General features: G+C 50.1%; 1 protein-coding gene across 1 annotated transcript; it reads left to right on the plus strand.

The window, feature by feature from the left end:
• Positions 1-1,177: 1,177 nt before the first annotated feature.
• Positions 1,178-20,609, plus strand: DGAT2 (diacylglycerol O-acyltransferase 2). The gene is made up of 8 exons (XM_084494888.1): positions 1,178-1,395; positions 7,096-7,215; positions 7,943-8,050; positions 8,904-8,974; positions 15,202-15,406; positions 18,849-19,023; positions 19,344-19,546; positions 20,212-20,609. The coding sequence occupies exons 1-8, from the start codon at positions 1,356-1,358 to the stop codon at positions 20,364-20,366; spliced, it is 1,077 nt and encodes a 358-aa protein (XP_084351014.1). The 5' UTR covers positions 1,178-1,355; the 3' UTR covers positions 20,367-20,609.
• The last annotated feature ends 1,058 nt before the right edge of the window (positions 20,610-21,667 follow it).

The following is a 21,667-nucleotide window of genomic DNA, read 5'->3' on the forward strand; positions in this document are numbered from 1 at the left end:
TTGGGCAAGACCCTTTCTACAGACAGGCTCTCGTAATTTTCCATTTTTGTACCGATTTCGACAGGCCATTACAACCCTTGGAAGACGTTCCTTGGCCAAATGGGGAGCAAACAAGTCCTGGGCCAGCTCAACTCCGAAAGAGGGGATTGAGAAAAGCAAACAAACGAAAAACAAAAAAAACTTTTTTTCACCTCTGAATCCGCAATTTAAGCTCTCCACAGCTGAAAGTTGGCTGGAAATGTGATTTTTTACGAAACGCTTGGTGGACTTGTCTCTTTGGGCCAAAAAGTGGTGGTTTTGCAGTGGCAACACCATGGGCCACAGGACAAAGTGCTGCCTCAGCAGGGCACAAACCCGACAAAGGCAGGCAAAAGTTGAAGCATTTTTGGGGGTGTTTAAGTGATTATTATCTGTCTCCCACGTATAGGGAGCCCACAAATGCTCATTGCTTTCAATGGGGTTTTCCTTGTAGGATCCCAAAGCGCTTCTCAGATGTAGGTTGGTTTTATTTCCTCCACATTACAAAAGATGAAATGGGGTTGAGGAAGGGCATAAGCCTGTCCCAGAAGTGTAGCAAAACCCCTTTAACAACAGGGCCAGACATGACCCCGTTATAGTGAATCTGGTTTTATTTTGTGGGATCTGGGATAGACTGACCTGGCCCAATCTGTAAAAATACATAGAAATGGCACAGCAGGCAACATAAATTAGTACCTTAATTCCTAAATAACACCTGGATGGCTATGGATTTATAGTTCAGCAGTAGATACTTAAAATTACTTAAAATTCCCTGTTAGGAGAACAAAACAAGGCTTTTTGGGTGACTTCTGCATACCTGCAAGCTCCCTCCCATGTGATGAAACCCGAGGGCTGCCGATAAGCACATTTCTAGGATTTTCTCTTAATTTCCTGAACCTTCCAGGAACCCAGATCTCCCCAGTCCTGCCGGAGACCCTAAAATAGGCACAGAGCAGGGTGGGGAGAGCACGGGAACAAGAAAGGGACCCCAAAACCCCAACGTGCACCCTGCTAACGGGGGGCTTGGGGGATTTCCCCCCCTGATATGGGGCTGGTGGCTGGGGGAATGAAGCAGAAAGGAGAAAAACCTTAGGGTCAGAGTGCTCCCCCCCCAATAGCCCAAAGGTGTCAGGGCTGCTCCGCCCCTCCCCGCCCTCTTCCTCCTCCTCCTCCTCCTCCTCCTCCTCCTCCTCCTCCTCCTCCTGCCGGGGCTATATAGGGATGCGCTCCCAGCGCCTTCCCTACGCCCCGGCGGTACCGGGCTCCCCAAAAAATCCCCTCCAGCCCCTTCTGCCTCCATCCCATGGGCTCGGCCAGCACCTGAGCCCGGCTCCGCGATGAAGACCATCATCGCCGCCTACTCGGGGGTGCTGCGAGGTACCCGGGGGTGGCGAAAAAAGGGGTCGGGGCCGGGGGGATGCTGCGGGGTGCGGGGCTCGGCGGTGATTTTAGGGACGCCCTCCGTCTTTTACCATCCTGAAGGGTTGCTTTGTTAAGAAGGGGGACGGGAAAAAGCGCTGTGCAAGGCCGGGGGGGGGGCTTCCTACAGCAGCTCCCCACGCAGTTTTGCTTTTAAGGGATCTTAGGGAACCGGGCTGCTCCCCTGAAACTGCTGCAAAAACCGGGGCTGCTTTATTTAAGGGAGGCTGCACCCTGCAAACGTGTGGCACTTGCTTCAAAACAGGCCTTTTCCTCTTTTATTTTCTTTCTTTATTTATTTTTTTGCTGGTGGTGGTGGGAAGGGAAGTGCGGCTTTATCAGCGCTGCCGGCAGAGCCGGGTGTGCAGCAATGAATTCAGCCCGGTTTTGTAACGCCGGCGCTCCCATCAACAGGTTTAAATCAAAATAACAGCAATAATAATTAAAAAAAAAAAAAAAAGCGTCGCTGTTTGTTAGTGCTTTGCAACGAGGGGCGCAACGCTCCGTGGGAAAGCGAGGGTTTGGGTTGCAAAGCGCAGCAGAAAGGTTTTATTTATTTATTTATTTTTATTTTTTTTTGCTTTTGCACTCTCGGTGACTTCCTGAGTCGAGCTGGGTGGCGGTGGCGACACCCTGCAGACACCCAACGCTTCCTGCTGCCAGCTGGAGAGGAAAGCATGGGGCAGCCCTAGAGATCTTGCAGGAGGAAACTCAACCAGGCTTTATAGGGTTTGCTCGTCAAGGGCTCGTAGCCTGCCTCGTCTTTTCCGGAGGAGCATCAGGGCTTGCAAGGTTTTTGCAGGAGGGTTTTTGCGGAAGCTCCCTGAGCAACCCTTGTGCTGCAAAAGAGCAAACCGGTAATTCCTCCTGGGCTGCAGAGACCTGTGTGAGGCTTGTTGACTGAGCAAAATCCTTCACAGGGCTGGGAGGACCCAAACCTTGGGGAATTAAGCCCTCTGCTCTTGCTTTTATCCCGTGTCCTGCCCAGCCCTGTGCGTAGTGCTGTGGGTGCAAAGCTATGCCAAAGAAGTGGCACCTGGGGATGTTGGGGGTGCTGTCAGGTCTGGCTGTAGGATCAGCCATGGACTGATTGGGAAAAGATCTGTGTGCCTTTCCCGTACACGCTTCCAGTTCCTAAAGCAATTTAGCTCGTTTGTGTAATGGGCAGGATGAGGCGGGTCGCCCGAATTAACAGCAAGCCAACAGTTAAACTGAGACCTAACTACAGGCCAAGCGCAGAGGATAAATCATTCAGGAGACCTATAAAATATGTAGGGCTGACCTGAGCCCTCAGCGGCCGCCCCGTTATGCGTTAAGGATGGATCTGGGACACGTGCATAATGCAAAACGGAGCGTGGTTTAGGGACAGCGATTGGCCTCATCTCTAGCTAATCCCGCTTAGTGGTGGAAAGCTGCCTTAGCTCTCCTCGGGTCAGTTCCTTCGAGGTGCCTTGCGGGGGTCCTGCTGTGATATTTGTGCTTTTTGCCTTGTTTCTGTGTGTGCTGTGGGATCCCGCAGCTCTCAGGTGGGCAGAGGCAGTGCAGTGCCGTGGTTTGTGCACAGGACCTTTGACGCTGCTCAATCATGGGTTTTAACCTCTTCCACCACCCTGAGGAGTTAGAAGGAGCATACCAGGCTTCTCACCACCTCCCTGGCCGTCCTTTCTAAGTCCCTTGCCTGTTCAAAGGCCCCCTGGCCTCTGAGTCCTGCCCTTTGCTCTCCAGCCTTTATGCTCCGGCATCTGTCGCTGTCCCAGTGCCCCAGCACAGGGTACTGTCCCCAATCTGTCCTCATCCTGATGGATTGGCAAAGTGTGACCATCAGTGTCCCTTCCTTAAAAAATTAAAATAAAAAACTTAGCTGATGGCATCTGCCTTTAAAAAATGCTAATAAAACCTGGGTGCTGGCATCTGCCTGCCCATCCATCCCTGCAGGGGACCTCTCGTGGGCACCAGCCCCGTGTTGGGGGTAGAAAGAAGCAGTGCCTGGGGGTTGGTGGCACTTTTGGGTAGGAGGGGGTTGTCCCCTTCTCCTGTCCTGACCCACTTTGGGCAGAGGCTGCCCTACTTCCCCGGCAGGGCATTGAGGAGGTGCTGGCTCTCAGGAGGGATGCTAGCATGGTCTGAGCACTCGAGGTTGTCCTTAAGTGTCTGTTCTTATCTCATTTCACCTCCTTCCTGGGCACACTGATGTGATGTAGTGGCGTGTTCCCTTCCTCTGTCCTGGCCAAGCCCTGCTGGATTAACCCCCACCTCAAATTGCTCCCTGCTCTGGGTCTCCTCTCCTCGTTTCCTCCCTTCAACCCCAAAAGAGACTCAAAGCCAAGCTCAGGGCCACCAGAAGATCTGGATCCACTGCTGGATGAGTGTCACAGCAAACTCTTTTATTCCCCCTGCAGGATCCCAGCTCCCTTCAGGTGTTGCTGACACAAATTGTGCTGTCGTATGTCCCCGCTAGCTCTGTCGCTGACCTCCAGAGGCGGTATTTACTGCAGCTAATACAGGATTATTCAGGTACACATAGAAAGCAGGACAGGATAACTGCACCCCACGTAGCAAAGGTTCGTGGTGGTAGCCGGGGAACCCACAAGGCTGGAAGAGAAAAAATCTTGTGTCCTGCAGCAGGCAGCTGAATCAGCCCAGCCCTGGAGCAGCTTTTATTGCTCGAGGGGGTTTTTATAGACATCATATTCGACGTGGCAGCCTGCCGTGCAGGATCCTGCTCTTGGACGGGAGGCTGGCTCCTCTCAAGCGTCCTAGTACTGGTTTGTTTAGCTTAGCTTTGCCAGCTTTGTTGCTGAAGTTGTAGCTCCCAGCGTCCACTCGCACCTTATCCTCAGCCCCGGTTTTCATCCAAACAAGCCGGGCGATGCAGCGTAACTCCTGGCCGAGAGTTAACGGGCTCAGTGTCTTGTAAACGTCGTGGTTAAAAATACCCCGAGAGCTTGTTAAAAGCCAGGCCGTATCTGTGACATTTCTGCTTCCTCTCATCTAGCTCAGCCCGAGTGCTGTGGGCTGGGTTTTCGGGTGCCCAAGCGTCGAGTCGTGTTGATTTCCTCTCCTGGAGCCTTTGGGTCTGCCTCGGTGCCTGGATAAATGGCAGTGCTCGATTTGCAATTAGCTGTGGTGGAAGCACTCCAGGTGCTGTCCCTGGCTGGGTCCTTGCTGGGGTGTCCCTCCTTGGCCAAAACCTTTGCTGCCTCCATGAGCCCCTTGGTAGCATCTCCTGAGCGCTGCTGGAATTAAATAAATGCACTCAGCCCATCACCAGCTGGGACACGGCTGCCTAACAGCCCCGAGCTTCCTTGGATGGCTCCAGATCACTGCTACCACTCACCAGCAGCAAGATCTCCCCTGGAGAAATCACTTTTTTTGGCCATCTCGCCATGGAGCATCCTCCCGAGCTGCCACTGAGGGAGCTCAGCATCACCCCCCAGGCCAGGGATGGTGGCGTTGGGATCTCCGCTGCATGGGAACGGGTTGCCAGGGGTGTGAGCCCAAACAGGTGGCTGTCCCATTCTGGAATGGGCAACCATCCACCAGGACAGCTGGAAAAGGTGCTGGGGCTGGCAGCAGAGGAAGATGGGGGGGCTGCGTCGCCCCAGGATTGAACATCTTCCCTGGGGAAAGGACTGATGTGGATGGATGCCAAAGGCTGGGGGGTGTGGTGTCCTTCTGCCTCAAGGTTCATCATGGGTATGTCTAATAGGCCTCATTAAACTTGGTTATGAAGCTAATGAGCCCCCCGATGATTAGAGAAATTGCATCTCCTTCGCTCGTTTACCCTTTGGGTCTTTAATTTGTGAGCAGTGCTGGGTGAGCCCTGGGAAAGAAAGGGTTTTCTTCAAGAGCTGTACCCAGGTACCAGAGTGGGGTTTTTCCCCTGGGTTTAGTCCCAAAGCCATGTCTATAATTTGTCAAAGCTCTTTTCCTTCACGCCAGGTCTGGAGCATCTTCTCCAGCACGCCTGCTGGCTGCTGAGGCTGGCAGAAGGGCGGTGGGGGCTGCAAACCCCACCTGTGAAGCCTCCTTATCCTTAACCAGGAATTTAGTGTTAATGTAACGTGGATGCCCGCGGTATCTACTGGCTCTTCTGGCATTGGGAAGCTCGACTGCTGCCAAGGATGTTTTTGCTTTCAGCAAACAGCTGCCCCTGGGGCACCACTTGTCCAAGGCAGGTGCTCAGCAGCCTGCTCAGAGCTGTTGACCCCCTGCAGGAGCAGCAAAAAGCTTGATGTGGTTCGAGAAATGAGCCGAGACGTTGGCTTGTGCTACCCAATCCGGTCTATTTGTGGGGCTAGCGATGCCTACGATTTGTTAAGCATCTAGAAAATGCTGCAGCCCAAATGCATTTGGAGGGTTAAACAGTTGTTTGCTCCAGGGGAAGGGGATTTAGGCAATCCAGGGCTGGAGTGTTGGGTTCCTCAGTCCAAAGATGTTTCAGTGCTGTAACTGCAGGTGCTGGAAGGATCAATTACATGGAGCTGGGCTTTTATTATGGGTCACAAACCAGCTCTAAGACTCTAGGCTTATTTTGAGGATGTAGTGGTGTCACTGGCCGTATCCATAAAAGCTTTGCTCCTAAAATCAGGCTGGCCAGACCTCATCAGAGGCATTCCCTTCTAGCTGGGAAACTGCTGTAAAGAGAAAGGTATTGGTGACAGCATCCTTGACCTCACCTGGGAAATGGGTTTAATTATTGCTAGGAAAAAAAGAAAAAAGCTTTCTTGCCAGCTGTGCAATAGGGATGTATAACTGCAGAGATGCAGCTTGCCTGATACTGTGTTCAGGTGGAAATGCAGGTTAATAAAAATAAATTAAATTAAATATCACCTAAGCAGGGGAGAGTTGGCTCTGAATTTAGGCTGCAGCTCCCTGTTGGTGTCCTTTAGTAGCAGAAATGCTCGGGAAGGCAGCTCTCAGCCCTCAGGACCATGTGGCACTGAAGAGGAGCAGCAAAAGGAGCTGCAAGCAAAGATGGTAGAGGTGTTTTGCATATTTAAAGCATGCCTTGGTGAAGCTTTCTTTGTAGAAGCTACCAAAGCTCTAGAGGCTCTTCTCAACCAGATTTTTGCTGCATGAGCACTTGCTGTGGTCCCCACCACCAGCAGTGGTGGCAGCAAGAGCAAGAATTGAATGCATTTAAGGTAATTGCTGCTTAGCAGCACTGCAGCCCTCCTAATAACAGGGAAGAAAAGGAAATATGTTAACATGCATCCCGACTTGCTCATAGGCCAGCAGCTGGATTTGCATTTTAGCCTGTAATTAGGGTGCTCGTAAAACACAGTAATGGAGAGAAGTGAAGGAAAACCCACTTGCAGGTGCTTCTTCCTGGAGGTTGTCTGCAAACCCCGCAGTGGGAGGTTCCTCAGAGAGAAATCTGGTCTTTCACTTCATTTTTTTGACGAGGCTTCTCCCTGCTTGAATGGTTGAAAAGTGCTTGGAGGCTTGCTCAGGTGGGAACTGATGTTACCCATTAAATCCCTGCCAACATCCCCAAAACAGCTGAATGTTTTCAGATGGCAGAGCTTCCAAGGTGCTTAAACTCCCTGGGAAATGTCAGTCCTTGACAAGCCTTGCTCCAAAAGCAAATGGCATGGATTTTTAAAGTCTGATTTTTAAACGTAACTTGATTATTTATTTTTTTTTTTTCTGTAGGTACTGGATCAAGCATTCTGTCTGCTCTGCAGGACTTGTTCTGGCTATCCAAATCCAAAGTAGAGAAACAACTGCAGATCATCTCCGTGCTGCAATGGGTCCTCACGTTCCTTATCATGGGTGAGTAGCACCTCGTGGCCTGAAGCAAAGCTTTCTGGCTTTTAAATTTTAATGTAGAAAACGTTGACTTATATATAAGCCTCAGTGGCTGAGGAGAGCTCCTGGGGCACGTGGCTATCGCAGAGCACACTCGGGTTGATATTTTGGCAAGGATGAATTTGCCTGGCCCTGGAAGGATCACAGAATCTGTGGATATCTGTGTTGTCTTCCATACAAGCAAGACTGAATTCAGGGGCAAAAACTGCAGTCAATGAAGCAAGTCTTGCTGTTCCTTCCCCATTTAGTGATAAAAGCCCAATATTTGTGGGTGGGATCTCTGGGAACCTGGTGGGATGGTTGGTGTAGAGCTGGTGTAACAAGCAGCAGGTTTGTGTAGGTGAGGAAGAAACACCTGTGGTGTATGGCCATGAAGAAATCTTGGTGCTGGTGGAGTTTTTACTCTTGCCTGGTAAAGCAGCTGGATGTATTAGGAAAGAAATACTTGCAGACACCAAAAATTGGGTGGTTGTGCACATTCTTCAAAGCAGATAGCCTTGGAGGAAGCACTCTCCATCCCAGATCATGATTTTTTTTAGCCAAATCCGATTTGATTGAGGATTAATGACATCAGGTTGAGACTAAGACATCATGGAAGGGTCAAAAGGCAAGGGGCTCTTAGTGCAGGGGTAAATGCCCTCTGCAGCCCAAAACCTGACACCTCTTGGCTTTCTTTCTTTGCCCTATCCAGGTATTGCTTGCACTTTAATCCTCATGTACATACTGTGCACAGACTGCTGGGCCATTGCTGCTCTATATTTAGCCTGGCTGGTGTTTGACTGGAACACACCAAAGAAAGGTAAATAAGACAGAATCGATCCCCGAATCCCATGTCCTTATCTCCCTGTTTGGGCAAAGCAGCGCTTCCTCGTGATGGGTGACTTCCCTCCTCGGCATCACCCGCTGGGAGCTTTGCTCAGCGAAGCGTGCAAATGCCAGCCCTTGGCAGGAGCAGCAGCTGCAGGCTTTGTAGGCACTGCTGCTCGTGCAAGGTGGTGCTCACAGCACATTGCTGCAATGGGTTTGAGGCTTAGGTTTTTGCTATCAGGAAGATCTGTGTCAAAATGCAAGAGCTTGCTGCCCTACGGCTCTTGCAAGGTGCAGGTAGTGGCATGGGCATTAGGATACGGCTCCCCTGCAGAATCTGTGTTGCTGTGAATGGATCAAAAAGTTTTATTTCTGCTTTCTAAAACCCTGCAGAAACCAGCTCCGAGACCCACTGCAGCAATGTGGCAGGGAGCTTTAGCAATTCCTTCCATGGCCACATTTAAGAAATGGAGATTTTTTTTCTAAAGACTGCTGAAATCTTCCAGCATCTCAGCCTTCCTTCCCCAATGGGGAAATCTGAGGTTAACCTTGACCTGTTTCCACCTTGACTTGTCCAACACCCAACGACAGCAGAATACCAAGTCTGACCCACCCCAAATTTGTCATCAGGCCTCGCTCAGCTTGTTGAAGTACCTTGAAGTCCTCAGCACTGCTGGTTTCACCTGATCTTAGTGAATGATGGAGGTGTCACACTCCCTTAGAAAGAAGCTGTTTATTTCCCCAGAGAGGCAGTGACCTGCCCAGAGCCCTCTAGGTTTCTTGGTGGGCACCCAGGTGGAAATGGCTCTAAAAATGACTCTAAAAGTGTGGCTTTTTCTCTCCAGGTGGCAGAAGATCCCAATGGGTGAGAAACTGGGCTATATGGAGGTACTTCAGGGATTATTTTCCAATAAGGGTAAGCACCACCTTGTCTCCGTGCAATGAGATTTTCTGGTTTAGACTCAGTTTTAACAACCTCTGTGGAGATGACTTTGGTCACCCACTATTTCTATCCACGACACTGAACTTGAAGCAGGATGTGGCTTATCTAGCGTTGCCCTAGCACTGCTTGGAGCAGCTGTGGTTACAAAAAAATCTCGAACACATGGCTCGTGATGGTGGTAACATGATTTGCAGAAGATTTTTGCTTCTGATTTTATTGCCAGACATCTTGAGGCAATCTAACTGAAGAACAGGGAGCCTTACTGCTGCCTCTAGCTTTTTTTTTTTTTTTCATGCTGCAGCAATCCTACTTTGTGCCTAGCATCAATTCTGGTCTCTGCTTGTAAACCTAGCTCAGCTCTGGTCTGTTTTCCAGTTATTTCCATAGGACAGCAGGGAGATGGGTCAGAATAGCTGGGAAGCCCGTGCACCAAAAGCCTTATTTCATAGCAATCAATGAAATTAGTTGTAAATTCTTTGGTTTGGGGTGTTGGGGTCGAGTGGTGGGGATATCTCCAAGTCCCTGGCTTGTGCTTGTACTTTCCCTGGTAGTTCAGGCATCCTGCAGACAGGACGGGGCTGCCAGCCTGCTCTGGGGGTTTCCAAATTCACCAAAGGACTTGGAAGGAACCAGAGGGCAAATTCAGCAAGGGGGGAACTCGATGCTTCTTTGGAAGGACACACAGGTGGAAGGTCTATTATATAAGGCTGTTGGCAAGTGTTTGATCAGGCCGAGCAAAAGGGGGGCACCTTGGATGGCTTTTTAACGAGGCGCCCTGCTCCAAGGGAGTTGGAGAATCCAATTCCTGCAGGAAGCCAAAGCAGCACAGCCTGGATTCCTTCTTCCCAAGTCACTTGAACTCCCAGGGGCATGACCATGCTGCCGTCCAACGAGCCTCTTGCCATGCTCTTGCTTCTCTAAACGGGTAATTCTGGCAGGTTTAGGTGTACGTGGAAAATATTGCAGCTGCACAGGCTGCCAGGTCAGCCCCGTAGCTAAAGGGGAAAAGGGCAGGTTGTGGTGTGGGAGATGAGACTTTAAGGGCTTGCCACAAGCCTTGATATTGCAGAAAACCAAAGCAGGCAGGTTTCTCGTGGAGACTTTGAGCCAAGGAGGCCACCAGTGGTGGCTGGTCCCTTTGCGTGGCACCCATCTTCCAGCCCTGTGGCTCAGCCCCACTGTGGCCGTTAAAAGCTTAGCAAACACTGGGCTGCTCAGGTATGTAAACTCTGCAGTTTTAGGTAGATAAACTGAACTTCTCTGCAGTTTTAGGTCAATCCTTGCTAGTTCACACATTTCCAAGGTCCCCTTCTGGCTGTAATTCCTGTCGCTGAAGGGGTGGAGTTGTGCAAGGTTTGCAGAGCCAAATGGTAAATGGGAGCTGAAGGGCAGAACAGGAAGGATGACAACTTCTATTTGGGCTCATGAAAGGCCTGGGAATTCTTTAGATAAACTATTTATCTGTCTTCGGTTAAGTGGGAGACTGGTGTAGAGACAAACATTGTTTGAATCTTTTTCTGGCTGCAAAATTCATCTAGGCTGGATCCTCAGCTGCCCTTAAGGGCTCCGCAGGGCTTGGTTCCTCCCTTGGGCTGAGGTCTGCAGTGCCACACGTCCACCGAGCACCACGGGGGCCAGTCACACCAGTGCCTCGAACAGTTTTGCCAGCAGCTCTTGTAATGCTCAGCTTGCCTTCTGCAAGCTCTGCATGCAGAGCTGTGTGCAGGAACCACCTGCAGTAGCTCAGATTGAACCTACAGTCCAAGAAACAAATAGAAAGCAGCTTTGTGGATCATTTACCAAATCACCAAAGCCACCTCCCAGGACTGGAGAGCCACCTCTTGTTTTTGCAGCACGAAAACTGTGGGTGTGGAGGCCAAAAGGCTGCTGTCCTCGGAGGCTGCAGGTCCGGGAGCTGAGGTTTCCCCCTGCCAAGCTGCTGTGAGCTCCAGCTGGAGGACCAGGCAGGATCTGGCCAGGCTAAAATGTAACTGGCATCCACCTGACAAAGCTGTGTCATTAACTCGGGGCTAGACCTGCTGCAACCTTCCGTGGGCTTCCTTTACAGGAGGAGCTGCAGGAGAAGCAGGCTCTGCTCTGGTGTGGTTTTTTACGATGATTTGCTCGGTTTTACGCTTCACTGAGCAGCGTCTGCCTCCTGAAACACCAGGGCTATCGTACCTGGAGGTACCCGGGTCGTATTTTGTAATAACAAGCAGATTTGGGAACCAGCCTGAGTTTGCAAGAGCTCGTCCATGCTCGTTGGGGCTTCGCGCGGCTCCTCTGGCAGTGATGAGCTATTTTAGGGCACCAGGAGCTTAAGTTCGTCTGCTGCTTAGTGGCTGGCCTTGCAGATAGTGCTTTAAGCACTAAGCAGTGCACAAAGTAGCTGAGGAAGCTGCCAGGGAGCTAAATCCTGCTGCTGAACGGCCAGGTGGGACCTGAGCTCTTGTAGAAGTGGGCACAGTGCTGTGTCTGCCTCGACCCTGCAGAGGCAGGAGAGGTCCCAGCAGCTTCCCCAGCACCTTTCATCACCCAAAGGTCTTGTTTAGGCAAAAAGGAGCCCTCCCCCATGCGTGTAGGAGCTGCTGCTGTTTATCTTCAGGGGAAATAATGCTTCAGATAGCGATGACTGCAGACCTTTGGCTCTTGGTGATGTCAGGCATCGAGCATTTGCCAGATGCATGCAGAGAGACCTTTTCCATCTCCTGCTCAGCTGGAGGCTTTGCTTCCCGTGGGGGATGTCGTACGTCGGTGATACCCAGAGCCTGGAGGGGTCTCCAGGTGCTGGTTTGCATCGCTGGGAAGGGGAGAGCAGCTTCTTCCACCGTGCAGCTGGACGGGATGCAGCCAGCTGCAATCCTTCCATCATTTTGCAAGCTCTACTTGTGGATCCTGAAGGAGAAGCTGTAAATTTGTGCTTTTTGCATGCTTCAGTGGTCACTGTGGCTGGATGTGAGCCCTCACCTAAACAACTCGCTGTCATCCTGCTCTTTGCTGGCTCCATCTCTGCAGCCCCCTTTCTCCACGCTTGCACACATTATTTACTCCTCCTGTTCCTGCAGATGCAAGGGGCAGTGCTGTTCTTCGGCTCCGCTTGGCACTCAAATATTTAACTCGGCTTGGTTTGTTTACCCCCATTACGCGGCTTTATGGCTGCTGCAGGCAGGCTTAGATCTGTTTGAAGAAATTTGCCTGGGCTAATGGGCGAGCAGATGGATGGACCTTTGCTCCCACTGCGGTGTGCTCAGCCTTGGGCTGGGTTTCCGGCAGCTGGGACAGGTGCGTTGGTGCAGTGGGAAGCGATCAGCCTCCCAAAGAAAGCTTTGGTTGTGCTCAAGGCCAGGAATAATTGCTTATGGCCCTTAGATTTCTGCTTCTAGACCACATTTTGGGAGCCATCAGGGTTCTGCCTTTGCTGGCAGCTCAGCCCCAGGCTGAGTTTATGCAGCAGCAGCTCTGAGCACCTCTTGCAGGTGCTGCACGGACAAATTTGGCTGGTGCCTGCGGTGTGGGGCTGTCCTGGCTTGAACTGGCAGGAGGAGGATGTTCTCTGTTATGTGGATCAGACATGAAACGTGCTCACCTTCTGCTGGCCCATCTCAGGGGGACATCCCAGTGGCAAGTGCATGGGACAATCTGCTGGGGCAGAGCATCGATCTGAAAGGCAGAATGACTCCGAGCCTCTAAACTCCCGCTGTGAGCCTTGGGAAAAGCCTTCAGAGAGTGTGAACCGTTCTGAAAAAGGGCTCCTGAGCACTGAGTGTATCCTTGCCAAGAGAAGCACAACCCCACGCCTCTGTAACGGGAGATGTTGGCAGACAGACAGACAGGTTGGTCTGGCCAGGCTCATGCAAGGAAGGAGCTCCACGTGGGAGCTGGGTGTCCTTGCACGTGGCCGAGGGGCTGGCAGCAGGACAGGACGCGTGGCGTGCCTCCTGCTCCGGGGGGACAAGGACAACCCCTCTGCTCCAGGGACCTTCCTCCGAGAGCAGCGATACCCAATGCAGGGGGAGGATGAGGTCTTGGGTTTCTCCTGCAGCTGAGCAAGAGGTGATGGATAACTTGGGTTACTTGTTACGTTACTTCCTTTCCTTCCACTCTTCCAGGGAAAGAGGTTTCCAGTCTGTGGTCTTGGAGCCCAAATTGTCCAGGGTGGTCAAATACCCCAGAGGGACACCCCTTGCACCCTGGGGATGAAAAGCAAATTCACCTCCTAATTAAGCAAAAAGGGAGAGGGATAAATGTGTGACATAAGCCTCGGGGCTCTACAGAGCTGCTACAACCCCAAGCATCTGCAGACACTTCCCAGAGAAGACACTTCCTGGAGAAGAGGAGGCTCAGGGGCGACCTTATCGCTCTCTATGGGTACCTCAAGGGAGGCTGTAGCGAGGTGGGGGTTGGCCTGTTCTCCCACGTGCCTGGTGACAGGACGAGGGGGAATGGGCTTAAGTTGAACCAGGGGAGTTTTAGGTTAGATGTTAGGAAGAACTTCTTCACTGAAAGGGTTGTGAGGCACTGGAACAGGCTGCCCAGGGAAGTGGTGGAGTCACCATCCCTGGAAGTCTTTAAAAGACGTTTAGATGTAGAGCTTAGGGAAATGGTTTAGTGGGGACTGTTAGCGTTAGGTCAGAGGTTGGACTCGATGATCTTGAGGTCTCTTCCAACCTAGAAAATTCTGTGATTCTGTGATTCTGTGATTCAGAGCCCTACGTGACCCTAAATCAAGACGAAAGGGTGCAGGGGTAGGGCACCCAGCTTGGTGAACCCCCCCGCAGCTGCTGTCCTAAAACCCTGCAAATGCTGCAGGGAGCAGCAGGAGCGTGGGGAGAGGAGGAGGAGGAGGGAATGGCATTTCTGGGCACTCGCTCAGCACGTCGCAACTGGGCTCCAGCTCCCCGTAGCATGATTCAACAAAACCTGCTTGCGTGCTGCTGCTGCCAAAGCACTTCTTGGCCACGGCACCGGGGTGCGTAACGCGCGGCTTTCCGCAGCGTCACATCAAGTTTTTTCCTCCAGGGGCTGACACAAAGCATGACCTTTTCACGTACAATCAGGCTGCAGAGATGGTCAGAGAGCCGTGCTGAAGGGCAGCCGGGGCTTGTAGGTGCTGCCCTGGTCTGTGAGCTGCTGGGGTGCAGCAGCCAGCAAAAAAAAAAGGTATTATTGCAACTGGAAAAGCAAGAAATTTTATTTAAAATCCCTACTCCTATATTAACAGATGAAACGAGGCTAAAATCTGGTTTTTCTCTGGGCGTTAGGGTACAGGGTGATGGAGCAGTCCTTTAATTTGCTCACTTGCCCTGCTTGCATACAGGGAATGATGTTCTGCTGCATGGGACACTGTTACTTATAGTAGGGGGGAAATTCCCTGGCCCTAATTGAACCAGGGCATGGGTTGTGCTGTGCATGGTTAAGGAAATTTTGGAGTGTCCATGGTGTGAAAACAGAAGGGAATATTAGGTTGGGGACATTGCACAACCCCAAACCGCGTGGTCACTGCTGCTGGAGCGCATCCCGCAGAAACCTGAACACTGCTGTGGATGGCTCGAGGTGTCTTGTTGGCTCTTTTGGTGTGTAGATCAGCGTGAAATCTCCTAAAAGAAGGACAGTTTCCAATGGTGAGCCTCCCCTCCGTGCCTTTTTCCATCTTGGAGGGTGGCCAGAAGGCGTGTTAAGCAGCTAGGTCTCTTTTCAGACATTAAGCAAACTTGCTCATGTTATGGGACACTAATTATTTTTTTTTTCCCTTCTCACTGGGGTGTGAGCCACTAATGTGTCGAGACAGGGTTTGGAAGGAGGCGTAGCTGTGGCTAACAGGACCGTGAAGAACTGGGTTGGCTTGGACAGGAGGCTTAGAAGAATACCTTTGGGAAGAGTGGAGGAACAAAGGGCACAGCCTGCTGCAACAAGCCTTTGTTCCTGCTTGGCTGCCTGTCCTCTTAGTGACTAAGATCAGTCTGTTTGTTCTGCTCACTCAGTTTTAGGAGCCAATGTCTAACTTGCAGCCCTTAATGCAGCTTCTGAAATCCAGGATAGCCGATATCCTCAGCCCTTGGGCTGTCCTCAGTGGGAAGGGGGACAAAAGTGGTGGACTTATACTGAGGATTTCTTTATTTATTATTTATCTACTTTTTTTTTTTTTTTAAATTATTACATTACATCTGCCTTCATGTGAGCTCGCTCTGTTTCTATCCTAGCTGGTTAAAACCCACAATCTGCTGACCACCAGGAATTACATTTTTGGGTACCATCCACATGGCATCATGGGCTTGGGCGCCTTTTGCAATTTCAGCACAGAGGCCACAGGTGTCAGCCAGAAATTCCCTGGGATCCGACCGTACCTTGCTACCCTGGCTGGGAACTTCAGGATGCCCATTTTGAGGGACTACTTAATGTCTGGAGGTAAGTGTAGGAGCTCTTTGCTTCTCCAACCCATGCCTTTGCCCCTCTTTCGCAGTGATCTAGTGGTGGTGATACTGCCCGTGGCAAGGGGTTGGAGCTAGATGATCTCTAAGGTCCCTTCCAACCCAAAGCATTCTATGATTCAGGTGAAAAACTGTGGGAGAAACCTGTACAACCTCTTCTCCTTGGTAGCATCACACAAACTATGCTTCCATAGTTGTCAAGAGGAAGCTGTGAATAAATGCAGCAGGGGCTGCTGCTTCTCTGCATTCATCCTTAGTTCAAAGATATTTTTGTCCGAGGGCATATTAAAGATATCTGGTGCTTTTCTACATCATTCGCAGCCACAACTAGGTAAAACAAGTCATCCTAGTTAGCAGTAGGAGGTATGGGTAGATGAAGTTGCGCTATCTGAAAATCTCAGGAATTCCCTAGTCTTTGAAATGGGTCTCATGGCACAAGGTGGCATGAAGCCAAGCTTCATGGTGGTGGTAGATGCCCTCTTCACCCAATTGGTTTTAGATGCCTGCCAGAGTTACAGAATTTGGGTGCTCAGAAGAGCCCTTTTCCTGGGAGTATTCCTACAGATGGGTCATGGAGAATAGGCAGCGATATAAATTGCTGAATGACATTATTAGGTGTTGTGGTTTTTTGTTTTGTTATTTTTTTAATGGACTCTGCTATTATAATGATGGAGGGTTCATAGGTTATGACTGGGCAGAGGAAGCAGTGCTGATAACCTCCAGAAACAGCTCTTGCGTGGCCTGAACTTCCCTTTTGGAGTAAGGGTGCTCAAGAGTTAGGAAGAGACGAGGAAGTACGGTTTGAAAGACCGTGACATGAGCAATGAAGTAACCTCTTTGCTGCTCCTGGAGCAATCAATAGATAATCAATACCATTTACCATCAATAAATGTACTTAAAACAAGTATTTTAATTCAGCCTTCTGGCTAAATCTTAACTCACGGCTGGGAAAAGTGAGGAAGAGGCAGCATTTGGCTTGTCTAGGTTTGACTGCTTCTAGACTACTGCCTTAATTAAGTGAGGGAGAGGAAGACTGCTTAGACATGGTGTGGAAAAGATGCATGCACCTGCCCAGGAAAGGCAATATCTGAAGCAAGCTGGTCGCCATCTGTCTGCATTAGATGGAAATAATTCGGAAATTCTGCAGGACAGCAGTGCACAAGAAGCTGGGATCTGCTTTCTGGACTATTGCACAGCTGTAGACTTCGTTCGGCTGTGCATCATCAACCATTCTGCTTAAAAAAGACCCTTTCAATCTGCACAATATGAGTGGTAGGACAAATCTTGTCTTTACTCTTCCTATACTGAATCTTGAGGGTGTCAATGCAAAGGCTTGGAAATTGTTGCTTGCAAAGTGCTGATAGTTCCCTGAATCCTTTGTTTTTGTGGACAAACCACTTTGAGTGAAATCCTGGCAAATCTTACTGTACCAATACACAAACTTAGCCATTTTGCAACCACTGTTGCATATTATAGTGTTACAGTGGAGATTTAAGCTACAGCAAGCCTCCTCTGAGGCACAAGGAGATGGCCAGAAAATCCTATATACTGTACAAACGTACTAAAGAGCACAAATCTGCATTTGCCACTTGTCTGTATGTCTTGTTGCATTTCCTGGAGGAAGGATTTCCACGCTCAGTGCTGTGAGCAGCAGAAATCTCCTTCTGCTGACAAGTGTGAGGGGGATGAACGTAAAGCAGAGCTGCTGTGAGCTGGGGCTGTGTCGTCGGTGAGCCTTGGTGGGCAGAAGTACCAAGGCTCTCATAGGGTCATTAAGGTTGGAAAAGCCCTCCAAGACCATCTGATCCAACAGTTCCCCTACTACCAATGTTACCCACTAAACCACATCCCCCTACCACCAATGTCCCCACCAAGCCCTGTCCCCAAGCACCACGTCCAACGTCTCCTTGAACACCCCCAGGGACGGGGACTCCCCCACCTCCCTGGGCAACCCGTCCCAAGGCCTGACCGCTCTTGCTGAGCAGAAATGTCTCCTCATTTCCAACCTGAGCTTCCCCTGGCACAACTCGAGGCCGTTCCCTCTGCTCCTGTCACTGGTTACCTGTGAGCAGACATCTTGATATCCTTCTGGGAGTGAGGGGCCCAAAGCTGAACACAGTACATCCTACTGGGCAGCCAGCACAGCTGAGCCTTTTAGAGAAATGTGGTCAGGGACAGCTGTAGCTGTGCTGAACGAAGTTGGATGGGTTTTCCATCTTCAAATCCAGCTATCTCGAGAAAGGTCTACTCCCCTGTGGCCTGGAGCTGGGGCGAGGTGGTGACCTTGGTGTCCTGTACTTAAAGATACGCACAAAGGCTTGCAGGCTGGCACTGCGTAATTCCAGGGGACCCATTCATCACTTCAGTTCTTGCCTCAAGTGACTACCATGAGATGTGCAGAATCAGCTTCTAAAATTAAATGGCATGTACTACTGCCCTTCGTGGTGCAATGACCTTAAGTACTCGGCGCAGCTCGGACAAGTTGCGTGGACGGGAATGTAAATGATGGCATCTCGTTTTTCCTTGGCTTGTGCTAGCCAAAAATGTGAGGCATGAGCAAGCTCGGACAGTAACTGTAGGATAAAACCATGACTTTCAGAGGTGGAAGTTAGTACTTCTTCATATTATTAGAGCAATAATGTAGAAGTCAAAACATCCCTTTTTCATCTGGCTGAATAAGATCAGCAGAGTGAGGCCTGGTCCCTCAGATTTGCAGAGCTCTCCCTTGCCCTGAGGTGCTGTGGGTGGTAGTACAGCCCTGTCCCTGCCAGCACACAATAGAGGGAAGGATGTTCCCAGGCACTTATCCCAGAATATGGACTTACCTGAGCACCTTACACTTCTCATGCAAGGGCTTGAGATGTTATTTTGGAAATTTGAATTATTTTTCAAATTAATCCACACTAGATGTCTCAGAGAGGCTTGTCTATTCGTTTTCTTTGTATCACTAAAGCATTCTCACAGGCTGACTTATTCTGCTGGTTGGTTTTGCTGAGAAACTGGTCAGATTCAGACTTGTATCCGTGAAAATCACACAGCTGCTTTGCTTCCCCCCTAAGGATAAACCAGCTCCAGTTTGCATGGAGGGAGGAACTCTTAAATAACTGCCTTGTGTGTCACTAAGCACAGAAGGAAATCCTGGCTGAAATCTTGCATTTAAAGGCAAATTTTTGAGAGCTGGTGGTGGTGGAGTTTGTCTATGACCAAGTCTAGAGCTGTCCAGTCCTATTAAATGCTTGTGTAGTCAAGGAACAGGCTGCCTGATAATACACCCAGCCCTTTTCCGTGACTACAGGGAAATTTGGCAACTCAACTAGAAGCAGAAAGTTCATGCCTTGATTGCAAAGCTGGTGTCTTCAGGATCATCCAGGCTGTTCCTAATCTTGCAGCTGGTTCTTTTGTCTCCCCTGACTCTGCAGGTATATGTCCTGTGAACCGTGACAGCATAGACTACATCTTGTCCAAGAATGGCAGCGGCAACGCCATCATCATCGTGGTGGGGGGAGCAGCAGAGTCCCTGAATTGCACCCCGGGGAAGAACTCCGTGACGCTGAAAAATCGGAAAGGATTTGTAAAACTGGCTCTACGGCACGGGTAAGAGGCAACCTCGATGTTCGAGCAGTACTGTTAGCATACAAAAGGTGGTCTCACCCCCTGAAGGAGTTGATGGATCCTTCTTTCTGCAGTCGTGCCACGTTGCACGGCTCCATGCCCAACACCTCAAACACATTGAACCTGTCCCATCTTCTGCCGAGTCGAACTGACTTGCCATGTCTGTGCTTTGTGCTGCAAATAAAGCTCTGGGCAATAAAATCTGAGTGTGCAGCCTGGAAGAGTGCGTGGCAACGTGTGGTGCTGCAATACTGACCGCAGCCCAGGAGCACGGGGGTCCTAACACCTCTCCATCCTTCTAGTGCGGACCTGGTTCCTGTCTACTCCTTCGGGGAGAACGAAGTGTACAAGCAGGTGATCTTCGAGGAGGGTTCCTGGGGAAGATGGGTTCAGAAGAAGTTTCAGAAGCACATTGGCTTTGCTCCGTGCATCTTTCATGGCCGTGGCCTCTTCTCCTCCAACACGTGGGGCTTGTTACCGTACTCCAAGCCCATCACCACTGTCGGTAAGGTTTTGGGGTGAATATGTTGTGTGCTTCTCTAGGTAGCAGCATACTTGAATCTGTGCCATATTCTCACTCTAGCTTGGTCTTGGGGTGTTGAAAAACTCTATTTATAAAGCTCAATTTTCCCTTTTAAACAAAACCTCCCAGCACAAGCTGAGAATGAGCCACAGTAGCTTCAAGAGGCTGCAAGACTCCCATCGTATTCTACCAGCCAGTTGAGCCAGTGAGCTCATTTTGGACAAAATGCTGTGGCTGCTGCCTTCTCTAAGCCAAAATAAGAAGCAACCTGCCCTTCCTGATAGCTGAGCCTTAATGCCAGCCCTAACATGTGCCTCTGAGTCTTCCACTCCAAAGTAAACGAGGCTTTTAGGGAAATAAGCATTTCTTTGCTTTTGTGTATAGGGGAAGTATGAGAACCACAGCTTTTAGCCTAGGTTCCTGTTAGCTGGGGGGGATTTATCATTAGGCTGCAGGCAGCAAGTGGGACTTCCCCACCGTTTTGCACACAACTGGGGAGGAATCAGGCAAACATCTACCACGATGGCAAGCTGTGCTATGGCAGGGTGGATGTGCTGAGCTAATGAATCTGTAGCCCTAGAGGACAAATCTCCAGGGTGTATAGGAGCATTTAACCTAACCTGTGGGTCTTTCCCTTTTTTTATCAGTTGGCGAGCCCATCACCATCCCCAAAATCGATAATCCATCACAGAAGGAAGTGGACTTCTACCACAGCATGTACGTGGACTCCCTGATCAAGCTCTTTGACAAGTATAAGAGCAAATTTGGTCTGCCAGAGACTGACGTCTTGGAAGTCAACTGAAGGGACTGGCTCAGCAGCAGCACCTCCTTCTCTCAGATTCAGCCCATCTTCTCCAGGAGTCCAAACTGTCATCACGCATTTGAAAGCATGTGTGGGTGTATGTGTCTTCTTAAAGAAAGTGTTTAAAGTATTGCTAGACCACTTGTAAAAATAATAATTTAAAAGAAAAAAAAAGTCTTTACTTAGGATAAATCCCATTACAAACATCTTTCTGTCCAAAAGAGCACAACTCCCCATTGCTGTGAGGATTTGGGTGGGGGAAATGATTGCCTTTGTAATCTGCTCTGTCGTGCTGTTGGATTGCCGGTGGTGGATTAGAAGCATTCCTACAACTACTGCACAAGCTATTTTGGGGAGGGCAGCATCCAGCTGGTTCTCAACCAGAAAGCAGCAGGCTGATTTGACCAGGAGAGCAGTATTACAGGCACGTTGCACAAGAGCCATGCTGAGAGATGCTTTACCTAGCACAAGGGCTTCTCTGCTTTGGAAAAGCCCCTTCTGAAAGCACCAGCAGGCTGCCAAAACCCAGGCAGGGCACCTGCCCTGCGTGGTGCGGGGAACCAAAGGATGTGTGAGTCTAGAGGACCTCAATCCATATCGATATACCGGATACTTTGGTGGCTGTAACTTCACTCCTTGTGTCTGGAAAGTCACTTTAGAAGCAGGTCTGTCCCAGGTGCTACTCGCACAGTGGTACGTAGCAGGAAAGACAGGACTCCTTCATAGCCACGAAGCTCCGAGGACAAGTTCCAGGAGCGGTGGGACGGTGCAATGGTGTGGCCCCAGTGTTGCAGACCCTTAGGGTAGCCAGTAGGGGTAAATGCAGCGGGACTGTTTGTGTTTTGAATCCCAAAAAAAAGCATTTGGGGAAAGCTTAGGAGTTATTTCTGCCCAAAGACGGCTTTTAAATATTCTGTCCAGTGAATGTAAAGGAGTAGCCTTCTCACGCATAGGATCCGAAGTGAGCGACTTTTTAAAGTGTTTATAAAATGTTTACGTGGCTGCTAACAGTGCTTGTAGTGAGATTTCTTCAGAGTACAGCGTGTTTGTGTAAACCTGAAACATTGCACTACTTGCATGTCTGACCTGCCTTTGCAAACGTTCGGTGAGTGTGTTTGGAGCTCTGAAATGTGCCTTTCTGCCATGCAAGAGGACGGTACTTCACATTCCTGGAATCTTGCCTCTGACGACAAACGTCCATCTGTCACATTTGATAGACTTGTTGTGTTACAGAGTACCGATTTTTGTACAAATTTCTAGAAATAAAACTTGAGCAAAAAAACAGTGGGCTGCTTTGGTCT

Source organism: Aythya ferina, assembly GCF_964211825.1.
Source record: "Aythya ferina genome assembly, chromosome: 1".
NCBI classification, from domain to species: domain Eukaryota; kingdom Metazoa; phylum Chordata; class Aves; order Anseriformes; family Anatidae; genus Aythya; species Aythya ferina.